The sequence below is a fragment of the Rhipicephalus microplus genome, chromosome 6, assembly GCF_043290135.1.
Source record: "Rhipicephalus microplus isolate Deutch F79 chromosome 6, USDA_Rmic, whole genome shotgun sequence".
Taxonomy (NCBI): domain Eukaryota; kingdom Metazoa; phylum Arthropoda; class Arachnida; order Ixodida; family Ixodidae; genus Rhipicephalus; species Rhipicephalus microplus.
Window position 1 is genome coordinate 193603113 of NC_134705.1, and position 24294 is coordinate 193627406.

General features: G+C 43.7%; 1 protein-coding gene across 4 annotated transcripts in view; it reads right to left on the reverse strand.

Annotated features, from left to right (window-relative positions):
- Window positions 1–4924: 4924 nt before the first annotated feature.
- Window positions 4925–24294, reverse strand: part of LOC142765102 (uncharacterized) — a 39948-nt gene continuing 20578 nt past the window's right edge. Inside the window, exons 9-16 of one of the 4 annotated variants that reach the window (XM_075865671.1) lie at window positions 23372–23407; window positions 21466–21522; window positions 13610–13657; window positions 13068–13124; window positions 10581–10610; window positions 10210–10251; window positions 5554–5601; window positions 4925–5068 (exon numbers count right to left, since the gene is read on the reverse strand). In XM_075865671.1, the coding sequence (XP_075721786.1) occupies window positions 5591–5601; window positions 10210–10251; window positions 10581–10610; window positions 13068–13124; window positions 13610–13657; window positions 21466–21522; window positions 23372–23407 (281 nt within the window). In that variant the 3' untranslated portion in view covers window positions 4925–5068; window positions 5554–5590. The remainder of the gene's footprint in view (window positions 5069–5553; window positions 5602–10209; window positions 10252–10580; window positions 10611–13067; window positions 13125–13609; window positions 13658–21465; window positions 21523–23371; window positions 23408–24294) is intronic. The other 3 variants (XM_075865669.1, XM_075865672.1, XM_075865670.1) reach the window with 3 other exon arrangements.

Genomic DNA, 24294 nt, shown 5'->3' on the forward strand with positions numbered 1-24294 from the left:
CAGGTCGTGGGATCGAGTCCCGCGGCTGTGACGGCTGCATTTGTGATGAAAACGAAAATTCTATAGGCCCTTGTGCTCAGACTTGGGTTCACGTTGAAGCCCAGGTAATCGAAATTTCCGGAGCCCTCCACTACGGCGTCTCTCATAATCATATAGTGCTTTTAAGATGTTAAACCCCATTTATCCATCAATCAATCAACCAAGCTTCAAGCTGTAATCCTGCGTTACTCGGGCCATTGAGTAATACGCCAAATGTCACCGCTAACCATTCATTTCAACATGTCGTAACTTGAGTACCAATGATACGTCAGACATTGAGCCACCCTTTACACGTCAGCGTAATCGGCATGCCTGGTAGTGCCTTGGTATGCACAAAACTACTGAATTTACCCAAGGGCGTTTGTCCACCTTGTATGAAACCATAAAATGGAGCTTTTAGTGGTGTTCTTTCACTTATTAAGTCAAAATGCGTAGAGATGACGATTTCTGAAATTTATTTAAATACCCTAAAGGCCTCGAGAGGCATTACATAGGGGGGGATACTGTTAAGAACAAGGTATACATCAATTCATATAAAAGGAACGCACACAGCGATCAGACATAACTAGGTAAGAGGTACATTATAAGACAAGGATGTAACACATGGCTCATTTCACATCTCCAGTACACTTCAATTCTAGGAATCTGCATGACACTAGTTCTTCATCGTTTCGCTGGTAAACGAGATATAACAACAGGGTAAGATATAGTAGCAGTAGACATATTACACATCAAGAAATGTACGAAGCACTAATTGGAATGCAGACGGATCATTTATCATCGCAATCTCACCTGGAAGCTCGTTCCACTCGGTTACAGATAACACAAAAGGGGAATTTTGGTACTTTTTGGTCCTTGCAAATATGGACGACACTTTACGAGCATGGTCAGTGCGATTGGACACATAATGGGCCGGAAAAATATGAGCGCATGAAAAAGGTGTAATACCATGATACAGAGTGAAAAAAGGTCAAGCGGAAGAATTTACGACGAGTGTAGAGTTCTGGAAGATTAAGAATCTGTTTTAATACTGAGACACTTTGGTATGGCGAGTACGAGTGCAAAATGAAGCGGGCAGCCTTATTTTGAATAGATTCAATACAGTCGGACAGTATAGCTGTGTGAGGGTGCCAAATAATTGAAGCATAATCGAGGGTTGCACGGATGAAGGAAGTGTAAGCGCGAAGTCTAGTTTCATGGTTTGCGAGATATAAACGGCGCTTAAGAAAGCCAAGTTTTTTTAGTACCTTGTTTGTTACGTGTTCAATATGCATGGCCCAGTTTAAATCAGGAGTAAATATCACGCCAAGATACTTGAAAGAAAAGGTTCGTTTTATATCCAAACTGCATAACATGTATCGATTTAATGGAGTATTTGGATTCGAAGAAAATGACATGACCTTTGTTTTATCAGTATTAATTTCCATTTTCCACGTGTGGCACCATTTAGCCAGGGTATTTAGATCGTTTTGCAAAATAGCTACGTCATCAGTGCATGTAATCTGTCTATAGATTATACAGTCATCGGCAAACAGTCAAATTGTTGAAGTTATATTGTTCGCAATGCCATTAATATATATCAGGAATAGTAAAGGCCCTAAAACTGATCCCTGAGGTACTCCTGACCTAACGACACAGGAACTGGAAAGATTATTATTTATATTTACTTTTTGAGAGCGACCAGATAGACATAAAAACTACCCGCTGGATTCAGGAATTTCTAACTTTAGGCAGTTTATTTTTTGGATGAGCCGTATGTGGGGAACACGGTCGAAGGCTTTAGAAAAGTCGATAAATACAGCATCTGTGTAAACCGATTTGTGCAAAGAGTCATGTAAATCCGTAGATAATTCAAATAACTGTGTCAGGCAAGACCGCTTGTACCTGAACCCATGTTGATTTTCGAATAACATTTTATTAGTATTAAGATGTCTCATTATGTGGGAGTAAATTATATGTTCGAGGAGTTTACTACAAACTGATGTGAGTGAAATCGGGCGGTAGTTTTTTGGACTTGATGGATCACCAGATTTATAAATGGGTATAACGTGACCAGATTTCCAATCGTCAGGGACGCACCCAGAATCAAGCGATTGCTGAAAAATTAAGGACATTAAAATCAGATGTATTCGGCGCGAATGTGATATCTATAGACCCATATAACGTCTAGACATTTCCTCCGGAACGGCGGATGCTCATAATGCTGGCACCGATGGGCGCACACACCAGACTGACGTCGTGAGAAATGATTAGACATTTCGGAATCGCATACGCGTTCTTTGTTCACTGAGCTGGAGCGGAAGTCGTACTTATTTATATGTCCGGTATAGGTGACGCAATGAACCATTTCATTGTTTCGTCTCAAAATATTTTTTAAGTCGCACAGATGATCGGCTACTACGCTTCTGTCATCTGGTCTATAGGTCCCTCCGGGCATCTTAAGTTCCATCCTAGCATGGGTGACTGCAACATCGTATATCAGAAAATACTTCGGACCTTATCGAATTCTGCGACTACTAAGTGATGGTACCTACGAAGTCGTCCCGGATAGCCCAAACTGTTTGTCCTATAAACGTGTTTCCTCTATACAAAAAAGGAGCCTAAACATGATTCCCTCCCATCCTCCCCCATCAACTGACGCTCTGTATAAAAGTCTGAACGTACCACCATTCTCAGAGTTATATCAGATTTCTTTGGCAGCAATGATTTTCCGCGAATTCAAACGTGATCGCACCATGTTCTCAAGCAAATATCTAAATAGACAAGTGGCATATGACCTTCGCACTATTTCATTGACGGGATCAAGACCAAGAACTAATTATGGTACTAAAACTATATATTATCAGATTATTTCATTGCTGAATGTATACATCCCTAATCGAATTGGCTAAACAGAACTCAAGTATGTCTCGTTTTAAAAAAAACAACTAAAGCTACTTTTCTTGCCTGATTGAAATTACAATTATTTTGCTTTGAACACGAAAATATGTAATTTTGTATATTTATGTAACTTCATAAAACTGTTAAACCTGAACAATGTAAACTTTGTATATTTTTTGTCCGAATGTGTTTTGTACTGTTCGTTTTTTGTTTATATAAGTTGTGCAATGAGAATTGTACTTATTTTCTCTGATTTTGCTCCTGGCTGTCCGACGTGTAAGTCCGGGGTGAAGGCCTCGTCAGGAGACATACGAGTCTCCTTTTGCCTTGCCTCGTGGACATATTTCATGTCATGTAACTATGTCCGAAATAAGCTGAAACTGACACTGAAACCGTACAAGGCGTCGCCAGCACCGTCCTCAACTTGTGCACGTAGTGCGCATTAAGCCATATGTCAGCGAGTGACTCTGCGGGCCACCGTCGCTTGTACAAAGTGACTTTATGTGCGAATAACTGGCTCAGTTATAGCATCGGGGCGATGCTTGTTTCAGGGGAGGCAAATGCCGCGCTCGAAAAAGACAGAGAACGAAGACGATCTGCGCGCCAACAGTCTCGTTAAAAGGGACACTGAAGAAGACGACATGCTTTTGTTTAGGTCTCTTGCGCTTAACTCCTCCGTAAAGACACATGCCGTCGGTTCTCGGACTCAACGTCTCGGTGATCTGCTTACGTTTAACCGCGACAATATGTACGGCGCACCCTCTAAACAGCACACCCGTACGAACCAATAACTTGCAAGACAAAGTTCTTACGCACAACTGGCTATTCCAGAAGAATACTCGCCGCATTCAATAATGACGACAAAAAACACAAAAAACTACGAGTCATCTTATTATAGCTCACCTTCTGGTCGTTTCTCAGGCTCCTTTCCCCGCGACATTGAGATATTTACACATCATGCAGTGAGCTGTGTGGAGCTATATACGTTATAGCGGCTGCGCTCGGTATGCAGCATGCATTCTTCATTCATGCTACTCAAGTGCTACGATGGCATGCCTGATCTTTCTACAAGGAACTCCTGCAATACCACTGTGATAGTGAGAGCACTTTTGTTTCTTTTTCATGGTGCCACGTACCTATGGTTTCAACATTTTCAAGCTACATCGTCAGAGACGTTACTTCACAAAAATTTTGGTGTCGGTGTCGGGAGCCTTAGTTGCGAGGAAAAATCAACTTTGTCCGCGCGCTAAAATGAGATATGTGCAAAAAGTAACAATTAAATCCTCAAATTGAATGTGAATTGAACTCGGGGCTTCTACATTGCAAGCAGGTGTTCCACCACAGCGGCACGTTCACGCTTTAAATTGCGTAGGAAAAGAAGACCCACATGGTCGTTACGTATTGCCAGGAGTGTCATTAACACACGAGTGGCAACAGCGTAGAAACACAATAGGCGTAAAAAATGTGAATTGCACGACAAGTGCTTCGTCAGAGGGCCCGTACATTACACAGCACACAGGCATAATTGATTATTATTAGCAACCGCATCAAGAAAAGTTCAGGTGTGCTGGCTGCCTTACTGGCACTTAGGGAGTTATTTGTTAACTTGCATTAGAAAGAATTAGGTTGTAGTGTGTACATCGCAATAATGCTTCAGCTGACATTTCAGAATATTTTAAAAGGGCAGTTAACAAGCGCACTGACATTTCTTTTTTTGTGTGTGTGACACGGCTTATGCGTCCACCAAGAAGCGCAGCCCGGCTAGTGACTAAAAAGGTGCTACGAAGACAGTCTAATTAGAATATCGCTTTCAACACTTGACGGCCAAGCTTAAGCATACTACAAGCTGTTTTCCTACAAGAGGTCGGCGTAGTTATGCAATCATTAATTGACATACAGCATCAAAAATCCTAGTTGTAGGAAACTTTGCGGCTGGCTGTTTGAACTTTATTTTTTTTATAACAGGAAGCATGACAATGAGCATTCACAAGTGAAATATAACGTATTGAGGCACAAATATTTTATTTGTCAATACCTACTGCTCCTTCGCAGGAATTTTGGCAAGGCAAGACGAATATTGTCTCTATGGGGTGTGTCCATCCATAAGGAACAATATATGAAGCTATTCGTGGTGCCATGCCTGAAGTGGCTGCAAGGTTAGACAGTAAACATAACCATACTGTTAGAAATATGCCCCGATGTTTGCGTATATATAGTTTGATTTATCATGAATGTTATTGTCTTTTAAATAAATAATACTTACTGTTGCGTCGATGCAATGCTTACTTCCACTCTTTATATATGTTAGAACTCAAAGTAATTATTAGTTATATTAAGCCCAAAACCAAGCTGTTAAACAAACAATAAAAAACGTATTACTGCTGCTTTTTCGAAGCCTTGACGTGTGTTCACGTGTGTATGCAAGTACACATACTTTTTTCCTGCTGTCTAATTTCTTTGCTGTTGTAATCAAAACATACAGCTTCAGTTTTTTCTCGTGCAGCATGCACGTCTACCTTTATTAATTATGATGCGCACTTAGAGCGTAAGCATATCGTGGGCGTTGGTTATTCTGAAAATACAATTGTTAGGGTGCAACATATATACCGAAAAATTTTTGTCATAGAAACTTACATTTCCTCGCAGGACTTTTCGTCCTCTGTGTCGTATTTTATGCTGCCGCTGCGTAAGCAAAATTTTCATATAAGGACTATAAAAGCTTGTGTAGAAAGCAAAATCATCACTCGATGCTATAGCTTGTTGTGTATGGCATTTTTGGTAAAAAAAAACAGACAGGAACAGAGAAAAGACAGACGCCAATTCAATAAATGCTTAATATTTCTAGAAAGGCGCCAACAGATATACCCAAAAGATATACCACACTCATTTCGGAACAATAGTTAGTCATTAACATATATATATATAGATTCACTCACAAACATTAAAATACTACCATGTTCCACAAAATAAATGAAGTCTTTCACATCTACTGTGAACATCTACAGGTGAGAAGTAGTTCCGACCGCCACAAATCGGATCACGTCATCAAATGTTCTTCACTTGGAACGGGATTTTGACGCTTAGGGACGACAGCTGTTTCTGCAAATAACCAGACACTAAGTCCTGCAATGTGCTGAGCTCCGAAACAATCACCCGAGAGGGGCCACATTCTTTGTGTGTCTTAACTGTGAAGAACAGCTTAAAAACAACTCCTTTATCATGTGTAAATAAATGAGCACACAAGGTAGAGGAAAAAGCACTTGACAGGAAAGATGCTCAAGCGTCTTTCCTGTCAAGTGCTTTTTCCTCTACCTTGTGCGCTCATATATTTCCACTCTAGGTTGTACCAACTGGCCCAGCATTCCACTTTATTGAACATCTCCTTTATCATTCTTGACACCAGCGCATAACCCTTCAAGCTTCTTCTCGCGCGCAATAATTTGGTAGCCTTTTTTCTTCAAGTCGGCTGGCTGTCCAAGACACGCCTTAGGTTCTTGCTAACGGCACCTTATTCTTTGCCTGTTTTTTTTTTCGAAAAATGTCACCCACAATGGAATACCAACTAACCCAACGTGCGGTTCTTTTATTCTATAGTTTTCTATAGTTCAGTCAGTATACGCTTGGACGTGTAGCATACCAACCTGCACCGGTGAACTTATTTGTTGTAAGCATTGATCTAAAGCAAGCAACCATGTCACGCGCACGATGTGCGAGTTTGGAAACCACACCCCCTTAAATTCAAAGGTATTTTTAAACAGTTACTCTATAGACCTCTATAGACATGTGTCTGGGCGTATGAAACGTGTAGTACTAGCGCGCTGAAAGCGTGCGTGCATGCGTGCGCGAGCGCACGCGTGTGTGTGTGTGCGTGTGTGTGTGTGTGCGTGTGTGCATGTGTGTGTGTGTGTGTGTGTGTGTGTGTGTGTGTGTGTGTGTGTGTGTGTGTGTGTGTGTGTGTGTGTGTGTGTGTGTGTGTGTGTGTGTGTGTGTGTGTGTGTGTGTGTGTGTGTGTTGTGTGTGTGTGTGTGTGTGTGTGTGTGTGTGTGTGTTATACATGTATGGTTGCATATAAAGAACGTGGCCCCTGTCTAACAAAGCAAGGCTATGCAATCACGTGTAAATTTCGCCAGCAAGATTACGATCCTTGAAAAAATAAGTGACGATAGCCGAGACGTCAGCTGGGCCATGTAAACATTTTCAGGTACTAGTAGAATGTTGGGGCTGTGATGTTTCCCAAATATCATTTTTACCTGACTTTTTTCTTTCGTTTCTTCAACCACCTAACCGAAATATGTGAAAGCAAGCTCACCCTTTAAGACCTAAAAGAGTCGCGACAACTAGTCATCATAATCAAAGAGGCCAGCTGAAACCAGAGGGTTCTTTTTCCAGGCAGCCTTCGCTCCTCATGGTTATAGCGGGCATTGTTCGGGTTATTGTTTTGACAATAGATGTTTATATTTTCTCTCTCTCTCTTTGTTTAGCTAAAAATGTTTTATACGTAACTTTGTCACACCTCCATATCTCTATTCCTTTTCTATAGGCGTCAGTAGAGGCCTAGGGGTCATAAGGAAAAGGGCAGATTACTGGAACCAATGTCCAGGGTGATGATACGTCTCGCATGCCACGGCATTCCGTATTTTCTTCTTGTAGTTTTTTCGCCACCCACGTTTTTTGCTTACGACGTAGTTCTGAGCGGCATTCAATAGACATGTTCGGGTTCCTCTCCTCACCAGACGTCCACATGCTAAAATATACTCCTTAGAGAGAGTTCGTTAATGTCTCATGGCTTTGTGGCACTCACCATAACATTCATACAAGAAGAATGCTCTTAAGATTGATCCATCCGTCTAACTAACAATAGCTTTTTGTTGCTGGACACCCTAGGTTGCAAATAAAGCTACGTAAGCATAAAATGTTTCAGTTGCATTTGCTGTTAAACTAACGTTCCAATTTTATGAACTTGTCTGTTGGACCCTGTGCGCCACAACGCAAGCGTTACGGCAATCCTGGCGACTTTATCAAAATTTTTCATCACCAAAAAAAAAAAAAAACGCCCACACAGGAATAGGTCGGCAAGACTTGTGGAGCTCATTCAAACTCACTTGTGAAGTATTTTTTGAGCTTTGGACTGATTCGCACTCGCGAAAATTTCCATGGGTCTGACTTACTCGAACTCAAACTTACGAAACATTACTCACCCGAACTCACTAAGACTCAGACTCACAGCTTGATCTGAGTCTGAGTGAGTCGACTCATGAGTCCGTCAGCCTAGAATTAGCTTTTTTAATCGTATTATCAATGCTCTTTCACGCCGATATCTCACGTAATTGCTGCTCTTTTTGGTGCCGTTTGGCATAGTGGCTTCGAAAACAACTTTTTTTTATGTTTCCAAACCAATATAGTCATTTTTTTTTCGAAGAGATGACAGCATAAAATATTGTAATCTAGGAATTTCCTTGAATAGCTGGTGGGGTGAGATCAAGGCAACCCCCTACGTAATTCGCGTTTCTAAATATAAATATTTAAAGGTGTATGAATGACACTGCTTTGGAATACCTGTGAGCTGAGCCGAGTATAAATGTGAATCCAGGTAAGGATGGTAGTAATGCTGAAGATGACTAGATAGATATTTCGGTCGGCGAAGGAAAGTGGAAATCACTCAGAATAACTCAAGAAATATATTTTCTACTTTAGACTCACTCGGACTTAGACTCAGACTCACGGCTCAATCTGAGCCATAGTGAGTCTGAGTGAGCCAAGTCATGAGTGGGTTCACCGACCTATGCACACAGCCCTCATTAAATACACTCCCAAAACATGTCTTACTGAAAGCTTGCTTCAGTACAAGCACCCTTCTTCAATATCCAGTTGAGCAGACAGCAACCAGCTTGTATTTTATTAGACAAAGATAGGTCATACAAGGTAATTTGTTCCTAACTAGGTCCGTATTTCTAGCATTTCCTTTCTTCTTTTCCATATTTCTTTCTCCTTCTCTTTATTCGATTCCATCTGAGACTGTGGTATACGTTCGGTTTTAATGAATGATTCTTGGTGGAAAAATATAACATCGCATTGCTGTGATGCCTTTTTGGAAACGCGCTAGCGCCATGATTGTTCGTAAACGCTACTTCTAAAATAAACTATATTTTCTTTGTGCGCAGAGTGTTTCGGGTATGAAGTTGGATAGGATAGAGTGCACACTTGCAACCACTTTATCGCTGACATGGGTGCGAATATATATGCAATCAAGAGCGACACCGAAAAGGGAAAAAATGATGGGGCGAAACGTCCATGCTGTTTACTTGGCTCCGACAAAGTTAACGAAACGACTCACACCTAGTACTATGGCAGCGTAACACAGCACTGCTTCAACGGTTTGGTTCCATATCCATTCGTAATTATCATTCGCTATCGTCACTGCCGGAAAGAAAAAATAATATCCTCTTTATGGCTGTACTTTGGATCGATTCCCCCTCCTGCCTTTTTTTTTTACCTATTGATTAGAGAGATGACCACCAAGCCCAAAAGTGTGTGGATTTCTCTTCGCATTACGTCATCGTATTTAGTTTTCAGCAGCTATGTGTAGGACAGTGTGGCCATTCGTGAGACATTTCGGTTTCACTGCATTCTGTCAATGAAATAATGCTTGCCCGTTTGCTTCGAGTTATTGATTTATCCACCCGCACGCTGGCCATTGAGAGATCCTGATTAGCTTACATTGACGCAGTCGTCACACTGGAAAGACGTTTGTCCCTGATTTGACACCCGAACCTGGATAAATATTACGCCACCATATATAAACATGTGTGTGCGTGTGTGTGTGTGTGTGTGTGTGTGTGTGTGTGTGTGTGTGTGTGTGTGTGTGAGAGAGAGAGAGAGAGAGAGAAATCTACGTGAATTTTCCTGAGGCTTCGGGCTACAAAAGAGTGTTTCTCGATTTCCCTTACAAAATACTTCCACCAGCTTGCGGGATTCCGCAAAACCAATTTACAGTATTCCAGTGCATTCTATCTAAGCCTCCGCTAAGAGCACGAGTTGTTTGACTGGCATATCTACTCCCGACAGCAAAAGTTCAGCGGTTGTTGCCTTCCCTGGGTTCAAGTGATGTTTTGCTTTATCATTGCAAGATGCTTCTAAAGTTAACTGTTTAGGTCGCAAGAACTACTTAAAGCTTAAACATTTATGTGTTCTGTGACAAAGCGGGAATATAGTTTTCTAACAACCCTTTTCTTCTGCGAACCTTTTCTAGAGGCTGTAACCAGGCCCTGTCGTAAGATGAATGATACGTACCTGCTGCTTTTGGAGTTTTTGGATTTGAGTCTCCTTTTTTATCTGAAAGTCGAGAGGCATACGTGTGAATATGGTTGGTGGATTAAAGAAGCTGTTATATTGCCCTTAGCAGCAGCCACCAGTCAAGAATAGTTATACATAGAGCGTGTATTCACACTCACGACACGTACTTGAAACCTACGACCACTCTTAATACCGGCATGATCAATAGAAGTCCATGGAGAGTTAAGCTGCACAATCCACCTAAAACTTTCCAACAGCCAATACCGCTTCAGTGTATACAATCTAGGCCGCAAGTAATTCAGACAGTGGCTTGTCAAGAAAGCTTATACAACGTAATGCATGTTGTAATTGCCACAAACGATACATACCTTCTGATTTCTGGCTAGATGGTTTTTGGTCTGTAAGCGAGGAAGCATGCACAAAAATAGACTTGGTGGATTAAATAAAATGATATCAGGCTGAGCCCACCTACAAATCAGAGGTAGATCTAATGCTGACAGGGTTTATATAGTTGCGAGGCATGCCTGAAATCTATGACTCCGTTTGATACCAGTGGTACCAAAAAACATGAACAGAGCATTGTGTCAGGAGCTCAGGCCACGTAAGCAGCTCGATGCATAACTTCATTTAAATTGTGAATGACTATTCATTAGTATGAAGTCTACACGTGGAACAACAGGTCTTGAGCACTGTATCAATCGCAAAAAAATCGTCGATGGTCCTGATTTCCAGTAATATTTGGATTCCAGTAACTAAGCCCAACGAAATGCTCCTTACTCGTTTCGATCTCTGGCCCTCACATTTCGAGTAAAGCCTTTTGTAAAGCTGTATATTGAACACACACGCCTATGTTGTTTATCTTCTTTCACAGAAGTGACGTACAAAGCAGTATTGGTCATATTCAGTCCAGATAAGCTCAATATATATTTTGCGCATCTGGTAGTTATATTGGCAGTAGCAACGTCTTCATTCACAAATATTTACTTATATATGCAAAAGACAATTCATAAATAGGTAGAAATTGATATTTTCATCAGCTACTACTCGATTTTGTCTACACTTTTTTCAGACAGAATATCAACTCCGTCGTAATGTTGCACTGTATGGACACTCCAGGCTGTTTCTTGCCATCAGAGTCACCATCAAGCCATATTTATCTCTAACTAAATAAAATCTGCGAAACAAAATAATTCGGGAAAAGATATTTTTCGAAGTGTGGAATAGATCGGTATATAGATCCTCTTTTCAGTCTTGTATCACTCTCAAGTTTTTTAAAAGATCTCCATTCTTTTCACTTCACGTGATTTATCCTGGTAATCCAAAGCACGACCTATGAACGCAGACCACTAATGCGATAAATGCGTCACAAGTACCCGTCTCATGGCCTTATGAGACAAAGACGTTTCACGAAACATCCCTACACGTACCGCCTCTTCAGAACATTTAATGTGTCACAACCTTCTTCTTCTCATTTTTACTGCGCACATGACATGACACCCTCATATTTTTAATACCTATTTGTTTTACCCACCCTTAGGGTGAAGAATTTTAGGCCCCTATACAGCCACTTTACGTGTACACTGTTCAAATTCGTCACCATGTAGTGGTGTTCTTTGGACATCCAATGGCCCTAGCACCAATAAACAACACCAATCATCAAGCATATAATTGAGCGGTTTACCTCTCACTCCGCGGCGCGTGGTGCGCATCGTTCAGCCACAAAAACGAGCTTCCTTTCGCACACTAATGGTGTGTTATTTATGCGCACAATTTGTCGCTGGTGATACGCAAATCTTGGCGATAGCGTGTTCTCTTCCTTACCAGTAAGCCAGCCAGATGGAGCGAAGTGCACGTTCTGCGCCCCACATGTTGCGATGCTTTGGCTCGTCAAGCTGAAAATCCCGACGGGGCGCTTATGTTGGGGTAGGGGCATGTACTTACGTCGTGTGTTTTCGCCGAAAAAGATATCGTTTAGGTTACAGAGCGCACAAATGTCACCTCGACTGCCGTAGAGACCCCACCAGCAAAAAAAAAAAAAAACGCACGCTTTCAACCGCACTGATGTTACATTTGTGACACTTGTTAGTTCGCGCTCGTCCTGTGTGAATCTCCGCGTATGTTTCGTGCGTCCTTTGTGTTTGAACAGCGTGTAGAGTGGCAAGCTGTGATTCATGTTAGTCCATGCTTTTCCTGTGTTTGTTCCTTTCGTGCGTCCTTTGTGCTTGAGTAATGTGCTCGAAGTTTCAATCTGCTTCCTGTTCTTCACTTGACAATTCAATATATTGATATCGCATTGATTGTTTCGCTCTTGCGGGGAAACTGGGATTATTTTTTGTTGGCTAGTTCTACAAAGAAGTACTTATTTTCACCACTTCAGGAGGCAGTACGGGTGAGAACTCGTGCTACCTCACGAATAGACAACATGCAGTTTTTATGTCTGCAAGAAAGAGATCGAATCACGGTTTTATGGTTGCTGAAACAGAACACTTCAAGCGCAGTTGCATATTTGGCTGGCACCCGTAAACATTGTTGAACAAAGTAATGGCTTTGTATTCAAACAGTGCACACAGTATTTTTAGAACAATGATTATTTGTCAGTCGATAATACCACCAACCGGAATTAACGTAATACGCCACTGTTCAGGTGAGGATATCATTAGGTCTACCGCTAGAAACATTGTCGTCTGACTATTATTTATAAACGTGTCTCTATGAAAGCCTAGATAAAGCTGTAAGCATTCAAAATATGTAGCACTGTCACATCTCTGGACCACATATAAAATTCTGCTTCGTACGTTCTGCACGAGTGAAAAATATACAAACCTCCTTGCTTTCTGTTCATAAAATGTCGTTACCTGTCTCATTTGTGGTGTCTTTCGCGCCCTCGGAGCCACCTTCTTCTTTGCCTGTGGCTATAAAGACATTCGAATGTGTAAGAAAGTGCATCTTATAATATGAACAAGACATGGCCAACCTCATGCATAATACAAACTAGTCAGAGCGACAGTTCTTAACATGCAGTCATATCACGTAAGAACGCTGTGCGTGAAATGTGGCGGCCCACTGCCAGTAAAGGCAATTCACGCATTAACGACTAAACGCAGGTCAGGCATAGTTACGACATCAAACACCTGACAATATCCTTCTTTAAAACCAAAACATCCATCACTGGAATACCTCATCATTATTCTACTTAAAGTCATGTGCGAAGTACCCATGTTGGATATACTTACCACGACGTCACTTTGTTACCATAAGCTTCGCTTAATTTATTTTCTACCTAAATGTGCGTGTGTTCCTATCGTGTTCCAACAGAGCGTGTGTTCAACTAACATGCATGCTTAGTTTCAACTAACAACTAACATGCATGCTTACTTTGAGAATGCGTAGCACTTACCAGGTTTAGTACCACCGTCACTTTTGTTGTCCACCTCCGCATTGTTAGCTTAAAAAAAGGAAATGAAATACGCTTACAAAATGCAAAATGTACGTGATGAACCAACTGAGGCAAATGCTTTGCGTTGACCAGGTAGCCTGCTACTACTGTCGCTGTGTTTCAAGTGCACTGCTCTGCAAACTACAGTCACTACGACATTGCAACGGTCGGGTGGGAGCACAAATTCACCAAGGATACTTGCAGAGTGACTCGTTGGGCGAGTTGGTACATTCTTAACGTAGCTTATGGCGCGGAAAAAACGCAAAAAATAGTCCTTCTCTCGGGTTTTTTTTTTTTTTTTTGCTCCATAAGCTACTTTAAGGATACTTGATTGCATGCAATCAGCGTTAGAGAGTTTGAGAATTAAAGCATCAGGGAGCTTGAAAACTCACAATCTTTTTGAGCAACCAAGACGCACGCGCAGAACCCAAGCCACTCTTGGGATCTATGGTTCGCGTCGTCTTGAGACCCGAAAATCTAAAGCTAGCGTGTGCCCCCGAGACGTCTTGAGTCACCACCGAAAGGACTCAGACGCAACGTGGACCATGACATGTCTCTCGTCTCATGTAATTTCATTTCGCCACATGTGGCACCCCGTGTGCTTGACAAAACGCTGCCTGTGTTTGACTTATTTTTTATACTCATCTGCAACTCGGAACACAGCAGGCAGCTTAACCAACGCAGCCTGGACAATCAGTGTCTTCGGTCCTCAGTTCTCAAACTCTCTATTGAAAGGCTCTAGTTACTTTCTTAAGTACCTGAGCTCAACAAATCTGAGAGACCACCTGTAGACTGCATTTGTATCCCCAAATGTGCTCGTGGTTCTGTGTATTTTTCTTCCATTCTTCTATATAGTTCCCCCATTTATCCCTTCCGCCAGCGCAGTGGTAGCAAATCGTACGCGCGTCTTGTTAACCACCGTGCCTTTCCTTGCATCTCTATATATTCATATATATATATATATATATATATATATATATATATATATATATATATATATATATATATATATATATATATATATATATATATATATATATATATATATATATATATATATATATATTATGACGACTCGGTTGTAGCGAGGTTTATTGGCCGTGAACTCGGGAACGAACAAGCGCAACGGACCCGACAAAGAAGCGCTCGTGCCAAGCAGATGATGATTGTCAGCCAGAACATATGATGATGATTGACTGCTGTTCAGATGAGGATGAAGCGCATAATAGATGCCTACACTGATTCCCCCCCTGTGGAAGCGGCCAGCCTGGCCGCTGCGGGCGGGTAGTCATGGTGACGAGGAACGCCGTGTGAAAAGCTTCATGCGGGAAACGTGTACAATTTCGGTGCTGCGGTAACGGCGGTCAGTTGGCACGACAAGAGGCGTCACACGATAGTTGACAGGTGAAGTCTGCTCTAAAACAACATATGGGCCGATGAATCGAGGCTGGAACTTGTCGCAGAGACCAGGTGTGCGAATTGGTGTCAATAGCAGCACCTCGTCACCCGGTCGGAATGATACCACACGATGAGAGGTGTCGTAGACGGCCTTCCTTGCTTGTTGCGTAGCTTCCGTGTTCATACGAGCGCGCTGGCGGCACTGGGCAAGGCGAGAAATATATTCTTCGCAAGAAGATGGTGATGTAGGGCCATTGCTGGTGAAGAAGGAAACATCGATAAAGAAAGTAGGTGAACGTCCGTAAACGAGATAAAACGGTGAGTAGCCTGTTGTGCGCTGAACAGCGGTGTTGTAGGCGAAAGTGAGGAACGGTAGAAGTTTATCCCAGTTTCTGTGATCCGGTTGAATGTATACGGCGATCATGTCGGCAAGGGTTCGATGAAATCTCTCGGTCAGACCATTTGTTTGAGGATGGTAGCTAGACGCCATCTTGTGTGTGGTACCAGAAACGCGAAGAACTTCACCTAAAAGCTGTGATAAGAACACCTTTCCACGGTCACTCAGAAGTACACGAGGTGCACCATGACGTAGTATTATGGCCTGAAGGACGAAGTCAGCAACTTCCGATGCTGAACCAGTAGCTACTGAAGTTGTCTCGGCGTAGCGTGTCATATGGTCTACGGCGGTGACTATCCATCTATTTCCAGCACCAGTAACAGGAAGGGGTCCATAAAGATCGACACCGACGACCTCGAAAGGTGTTGTAGGGCACGTCATTGGCTGTAACTGACCAGCTGGGGGAGATGTCGGAAGTTTGCGAAGTTGGCATGGAGAGCAGGAACCCACGTACTTTGCTACGCTGGTAGAAATCCCAGGCCAATAAAAGCGGCTTCGAATGCGGTCGTAGGTTTTTTGAAAGCCTAGGTGGCCAGCAGTTAAATCGTCATGAAAGGCGTTAAGTACATGATGTTGAAGAGCGCGTGGCAGAACAGGTACCCAGCGTGTGCCGTCAGGATGATATATGTGACGATACAGCACACCGTCCTGAAACTTGAAGTGCTCGAGTTGTCGACGAAGGCGTGCATTGGGTGGACGCGTAGCTCCTGAAAGGTGGTCTATAATGCGCCGACAATACGGGTCAGCCTGCTGGTGAGAACTGAAGGGTTGTTCATCGTCGATTGGCGGTTGGTACAGCGAGGCGAGCAAGGCAACAGAAGTGGGAGTCACGTCCGCACTGGTGTCGTTGGAGGTGGCAGCTGGAGTGTCGAACGACGCTGTAGGTAGTGGGCAACGAGAAAGAGCGTCGGCGTCTTGATGTTTTTTGCCCGATTTATAAATAATCTCAAACTGATACTCCTGCAGGCGTAAAATCCAACGACCCAAGCGTCCGGACAAGTTCTTCATTGTAGAAAGCCAGCATAAGGCGTGGTGGTCCGTTACGATGGTGAATTGACGGCCGTACAGATAAGGACGGAACTTTTGTATGGACCAAACCACAGCGAGGCACTCCTGCTCAGTGATGGTATAGTTTTTTTCGGTAGAAGTTAGCACTCGGCTAGCATATGCGATGACCCTTTCCCGTCCAGAGTTATCGCGTTGGAGGAGAACAGCACCTATACCGCAGCCGCTGGCGTCGGTATGCAGGAGTGTTGGGGCGGTGTCATCAAAATGGCAGAGTACAGGCTCTGACGTCAAAGCTTTCTTCAATAGGTGAAACGCCGACTGACATTCCTCGGACCACACAAAGGGTGCATTAGATGCAAGTAGTTTGTGAAGTGGCGCAGCTATTGAAGCGAAATTTTGTATGAAGCGACGAAAATATGATGCGAGGCCAAGAAAACTTCTCAAATCCTTAAGTCTTGTGGGGCATGGAAATCGAAGGACGGCAGCGATCTTTTCGGGGTCAGGGCGAATACCGTCCTTGCTGACGACATGACCGAGAACCTTGATGGATTTGGTGGCGAAACGGCACTTCTTAGTGTTGAGCTGCAGACCCGCACCGGCGAGGCATGTTAGGACGTCATCCAAGCGGCTCAGGTGCTGAGAAAACGTTGATGAAAAGATGATAATGTCATCAAGGTAGCAGAGACACGTCTTCCATTTCAGACCACGCAGGACGGTGTCGATCATGCGTTCAAACGTCGCGGGCGCATTGCAGAGCCCGAAAGGCATCACGTTAAATTCGTATAGGCCATCGGGGGTTGCAAATGCCGTTTTTTCTTTGTCGTCATCGTGCATGGGAATTTGCCAATATCCCGAACGCAAATCAAGGCTTGAAAAGTATTCGGCGCCTTGCAGTGAATCAAGGGCGTCGTCGATGCGTGGCATGGGGTATACGTCCTTGCGTGTGATGTTGTTAAGTGCCCGGTAATCAACGCAAAAGCGCACGGAGCCATCTTTTTTTCGTACCAAAACAACAGGGGATGACCAAGGGCTAGTTGATGGACGAATTATTTCTCGTTGGAGCATGTCAGCGACGTTTTCCTCGATGATTTTTCGCTCAGCGAGAGACACGCGGTACGGGCGGCGATGTACAATAGATGTTCCCTCCGTCTGAATGCGATGCGCTGCAGTGGTAGTTCGGCCCAACGTTGAGGAGCAGGTGTCGAAAGAATCGGCGTGTTTCGTTAATAACGCAAGCAACTGCTGCGCCTGCATAGCTGTTAAGTCATCACTGATAAGAGCTGTGAAGGGAGAGGATGAGGCAGGCTTACTCATAGAACGGTCGTTGGTAGAGGCAGGGTTAAGTGGCGTGACGCTGACAGGCTCAGCATCCACAACACAGGCTACTGCAGTGCCCTCTGGCAGGAGAACTTTCTCTGGCGTTTCATTCGTAGCAATGACGAGCGCGGAGCCATGGTGAAAGCGTACGACACCTGATGCAAGGGCTATGCCTTTTGCGACGCAAGTCGACGAAGGGGACACCAAGACGTCACCGTGGTCGATGTCCTTAGAAATCAGGGTCACAATTCGTTCTTGGTGTGGCGGTAGTTCGAGATCTTCGCGAGCGAACAGGCGTAGAGGCTTGTAGACGCCTTCGTCGAACATGGAGTCCGTATTAGTTAGGTGCAGAATCCGTTCACCACAACATATAGCGGCTGAAGAAGAAGATAGGAAGTCCCACCCTAGAATCAGCTGGTGAGAGCACCGGGTAAGCACAGTGAACTCGATGTAATGCAAAATGTCATCAATAAACACACGAGCAGTACAAAGAGCAAAAGGGCGGATAGCGTTCCCCTGGGCTTCGACTAGATTGGGTCCATTATAAGGTGTCATTACTTTCTTCAGGCGTTTGCACAAATCATACCTAATCACAGAAACTGTAGCACCGGTGTCCACCAAAGCGTCCACGAGAACTCCTTCCACCGTAACAGAAACCATGTTGAACGGGCGTGCTGGAGGAATATGAGTCCTACTGTTACATGCAGTTTCTCCTCCGAAAACTGCATCATTTAGTTTTCCGACCGGTTATCAGTAGTAAACGAGGCTGGCCGAAGAGGAGAGGAGGAGCGACGGAAGGGCGAAGGTGATCGGCGTCGGCTTGAACGGTAAGTGTTCCGCGTCTCAGTCGACGCGGGCGGAGATGGAGACCGCTGCTGTCCAGATGAATAACGCCGAGCGTAAGAGTCCCCTCTGGAAAAGTCCCGTTCGCGCATGTCGTACCCGCGACGCTCGTCCTGCTGGCGCTTGCGGCAGAAGCGCGATATATGGCCACGATATCCACAGTAAAAGCATGTTGGGCGAGACGGGCGCCAAGGCGGGTAGTAAAGGGCGTTCGGCACACCGGGAGATAGCGCACTCAAGTGGACTGACGGAGGTTCGGGTGGGATTGGCCGGAAGTGGACCGGTGGTGCAGCAGCAACCGGCGTGAATGATGGCAGCGGTGAAGTAGAGTTTACGTTGCGAGGAGGCGCGGCCGCAACTTGCGCGTACGTTGGAGGGCTAGACGGAGGTGGCTGGACGTAGGCTGGACCGGTGAATGATGTTAGTTCCTCCCTTACGATGTCACGGAGGGCCATGCTTGAAGGCTGTGTGACAGATGGAGAAGGTTTTGAGATACCCATTGATTGAAGTTCTTCTCGTATGATCTCCCGTATCATGTCACGCAGGTCCCGGTCTGCTGCACGGTGTTCACTATTGCCCGACTGAAGGCGAACAGAATCAAGTTCGTCGAGACGCTGACACGTAGAGACGACGTCCGTGACAGTAGAAGGATTCTGGGCAACAAGGGCATTGTAGGCAATGCTTCCGATGCCCTTCAGGATGTGGCGCAGTTTGTCCGACTCGGACATCGAAGAATTGACGCGCCGGCAAAGCGCGAGGACATCCTCGATATAAGATGTGTATGACTCGCCGGGATGTTGTTGGCGAGTATCTAGGGCCCTCCTCGCTAGAGCGGATCGAACGGCTGGTGTGCCGAATACTTGGCGAAGCTGCTGCTTGAAGGCAGGCCAGTCGGTGAGGTCGATCTCATGGTTCAAGAACCATGTCTTGGCAACGCCCGTGAGATAAAGCGATACTCGGCGGAGCTTGTTAGAGTCGTCCCAGTGATTAGTTGCGCTGACCCGCTCGTAGTTATCGAGCCAGTCCTCCACATCTTCGCCGCGGAGACCAGCGAAGATCGGAGGGTCACGCTGGTGGTTTACGATGTAAAGAGGAGGGGCTTGCGGCGCAGTGACGGCTTGCGGCGCAGAGACGGCTTGCGGCGCAGAGACGGGAGCCGAAAGGGCATCCACCCACTCACTCTGAGACATGTTGGCGGACTGAGGGTCCAAGCGGCGGCCTGAACGGAGCTCCAGCGAGTAGGCGTTGTAAGTAGAGGTACTGGGAACGTCAATCCACCTCCACCACGTATGACGACTCGGTTGTAGCGAGGTTTATTGGCCGTGAACTCGGGAACGAACAAGCGCAACGGACCCGACAAAGAAGCGCTCGTGCCAAGCAGATGATGATTGTCAGCCAGAACATATGATGATGATTGACTGCTGTTCAGATGAGGATGAAGCGCATAATAGATGCCTACAATATATATATATATATATATATATATATATATATATATATATATATATATATATATATATATATATATATATATATATATATATATATATATATATATATATATATTTAAATGCTCAAGCTTGTATCTGGAGAGCTTTTCGAATGTCAAGTATAATTCGTTGGACGCAATCCTACTCATCAATGATTATTTTCTGCTGTTTTTAGGCAGCAGTAGACATCGCAAAACCTACAAATTTAGTACCATTTCATTCACCAGGACAATGGATATGATCCACTAGCTACCAGAAAGCTCAACTATGTTCCTCTCCATATATATATATATATATATATATATATATATATATATATATATATATATATATATATATATATATATATATATATATATATCCTGACGAAGGCCGTGGCACGGCCGAAACGTAGAGTAAACAATTATCAAATTTTCGTAAGTGTGCTCCTTTATTCATATATATATATATATATATTGCCGGAAATGAAGCCACTTTTAACACTGCCCACTACCCCAAAAACTGTCCGCAAAGCACGTCACTCATCGTCAAACTTGCCACCCTCTTGACGATCCCAGCAGGCTGAGAACGACGAGGTCCTTGTTCCACCACGTGAAAGACAGAGTGGTCACGTATGGTGAAGTTTTTGTACATTACCATTGTGAAATTGAAGTACTCGGCCTCCGACAAGTCGCTTAAAAAGGGAACACCGATGCAATTATTACAGACGCACAAAATCTTCACATTCATGTTGTATAGTCGCAACTAACCAAATGTTTGTTCACCACAATGCAAAGCTTGTAGGGAGGCTAAAGCTAACTTGGGCCGCATTACCTGAGCATGTCCCGCAGTGACATACACCCGCGAACACAGCACCAACGCTACGTTTAGGATAACCAGGCCCAAACATTTGGACGGCTGTAAGTGTGGTTATGAGCATGCTAGATGAGAAAAATGTGCGCATCTATATGACACATAAATGGAATTTAATGTTCGTGCGTATGAGGTTATGTTTTCCTACAACAAATTAAGCAAACACAAATGAGGACTGATGACTTTGACTACAATAGAGCTAAACTGAGGACGTAATTTACGTAAATAAAACAAAAATAAGTCTTGGCGGCCGCTGTAATCGATGAACAAGTCTATATAATATAGGTAATTAGTCTGAACGATTTGATTAACGATTTCGGTAACTATTTTGATTTGATTCATAATTTGTCGCAAATTTTATTCAAAAACTGCCGGCTTTTTTAGTATATACCAAGAAACTCTAAGTGAATTGCATCTATTGTGCACTTAGGTACAATTTTTTATGAATGTCTTGCGCTGTAGAATATGTCTTAGACATTATTTTAGGAGAAATACCAGGACAATGTACTCACCTGATTCTGTTTTATGTTTAAGAACTATCTCAGCTATGCTGGTCCCGGTCGCAGCCACTGAGAAAAAAAACGAAACAAAGAGATTGTGGTAGTTATGCTCTTGTCTCGTAGAATTCAAATGATAGGCATAATGGTTTGTGTGTTTTCGTTTTCATCTTTCAACGTGTTCTCGAAATCTTGAAAAAGTATGCCGATGTTACAACGCGCCCATATCTTTACCCTTCTAGAACACTACGCATCACATTTGTAGTTCTCACTACAACGCTAACTTCATTCTCCCAACCTTAACCTTTTAGCCTTTTATATGATCGCCACATGCGTCAGAATTCATATGACAGATGTATATGGAACCACAAAGTCGCACAGCTATTCAAGGTGTCAGTGAACTATACAAGGCAATGGCAATGTGTCATGTGTTACACACGGGGAATTCTGTAGTATATTGCGTCAATGTACGCTGAAATCATTGTCGCGCCATGGACTGTTAAAACATTACTGCTGAACAGCAGACCTCCCCAATTCTAGATATTTTCGTCTGTTCTCCTTCCTCTTATATTACGCAGATCTCATAAATGGTTTTTTTAGGCAGGACACATGTGCATTTATTCCATCGTGGGCCTGATCCCGTCCTTCACCGTAATAGGGTGAAGGATGGGGAAGACAGAAATGTGATGATGAAAAGCAGGGATGTTCACCAGAAAGTTTTGCTGCTTTGAGCAGGGGCAGGGCTAAGGAGATACTGAGAAGTAAGCAAAGTAAGAATTGGTAATAGATGAAGGAGGAAACATACACATGAACTCCCAAGCACACACACGCGCGTACGCACGCACTCACACAGACACACAGACGACACACACATGGTGGAGTGTCATAATCGTTCAGCGAGACCGGTCGCTCAACTTCAACAGCACTTTCGTCACCTTCTGGCATGAAGCTCGATCTTTTAAGCATTCAATGACTGATTGATCATTGTACTTAAAAAGCTACAGGTAATGTTGGCCCCTTATACCGGCTGTGATATAAACGTGGAATCAGCCGCACTTACAAATGGGTGCAATGAATTCGTACTGCTCGACTCCAACAACAGGAACAAATATCTTGTATTGATATGAGTAAATGGTATCCAAAGGCACCCGTCTACTATAATGTAAATCAGCCTCCGATACAGCATCACGGTCAGCTATTTCCCCATGGTACATGGTAGCAGTTTGCAGAAACCACTGCATTAACTCACACACAACAGTGCTCTTGCCGCACACGTACACACTTTAAGAATTAGGCTTTAACTTGTAGTATTTATCACACAAAAAAAAGATGATGCTTGCTCATCAAAAATTACTGGCTTTACTGTCATGCCTGAAAGATGAATGTGTCTCCGAAATCTGCAGACCTTCACTTATGCATAATGACACTGTTTTCCACATGCGTGTATAAACGCTTCTCTTGCAAGAATTTTTGTAGGACGAAGTATCGTTAAAACTATAATCTGGTTTTTGAAGCACAAGTGATTCAGAGCGTCAACCACGGCACGCAGCAGCAGCCATCATGGCAGTCGGGAACGTCGGTGTGGGTTTGAAACTTAGGAGTGGTTGCGCGCGCTCGTGTGGCTAAGTTGTCAATGGTACAACGCGGATTCGTGTTGTGAATAAATTGGTCTGATTGTAGTTAGAGTGCTTTCTTCAAAGCGTCACCACAGTGTTCGAACAACTGCATTCTCTCAACATGGGCGTAGGAATTTATTGGGGATAAGAGAGAGAAAAAGAATATAAAAAAGGTAACATTTTAAAAAAGGCCAGAGGCAGTGCTGGATGAGTTTGATCAAAATCTATAAAATAAAAAAGATAGCCGCAAAATAAATTTGTGCCGTTATGCACCAAATATTTCGTTTCACAGTCGCTCAACTTACTTGAACTCCCCACTTGCGTTGCTATCATGGTTCCAACTGAAAATAGACAAACGCGATATCTGTTGATTTTCCTTGGCCTACACAGCATCGTAAAAACCTAAAAAGCTACAACACTCAGCTGTCAACGTATTAAAACATCATCAGACTAAGAATCAACCGACGGACGGATGGGCTGATCTTGTGATCATCGGAACGCGTGTTTTACGCTAAGTTTAGACAATGCCAGTATTTGCCAGATGCGTACAGTACTCCGTGTTGACCATACGTACGCTCGTCCCAGAAACGGCTTCATTTTGCCGTTACGAACTATTTCAACTCGGCATTCTCAAAGAGATGTTTTCCTCTAACATTAGACAGCGTAGCTGTACTGCTTTTCGTTGTACCGTTAAGCCCGAAACATATGCAACGTTTTAACAGCGTTTTCTCGGCGCCGCTTACCTCGGCGCCATCGCGTCAACGCCGCCAGAGAGGGTGGCGAACCATACGAGCAGCGCCAAGGCCAGCGTCAGCTCAGCGTCGCAGAGTGTGTCGAAGAGAATGAACCCGAGACCACGCAAAGCAGAGTGCAGTGTCAGTCAATGCAGCAACAAGAAATATTCCTGAAAACCGGTTTCTTGTATTTGCAGTTCTGTGGTGAGAAAAACAAATCGCAGTACCACAGAAAACACGTTTTTCATTTATAGCGCCAGCTGTTGAGCACATGAATTACCAGAAACTTACAAAATACGGCCCCTGAGCTTTGAATTTGTTGTACATCTCTTAGGCCACGTATTCAGCCAATACACTCAGGCCGGCCAACCCTGCGAATGCACTTGAGTACGGCGCTCGAAAATTTTTCAGAGAAATCCCGAGCGCTTCCTGTCAAAGCTTCTGAGGAACAATCTAAGTCAAATATAAGCATCAGTTGAGAATTTCCGGATCAC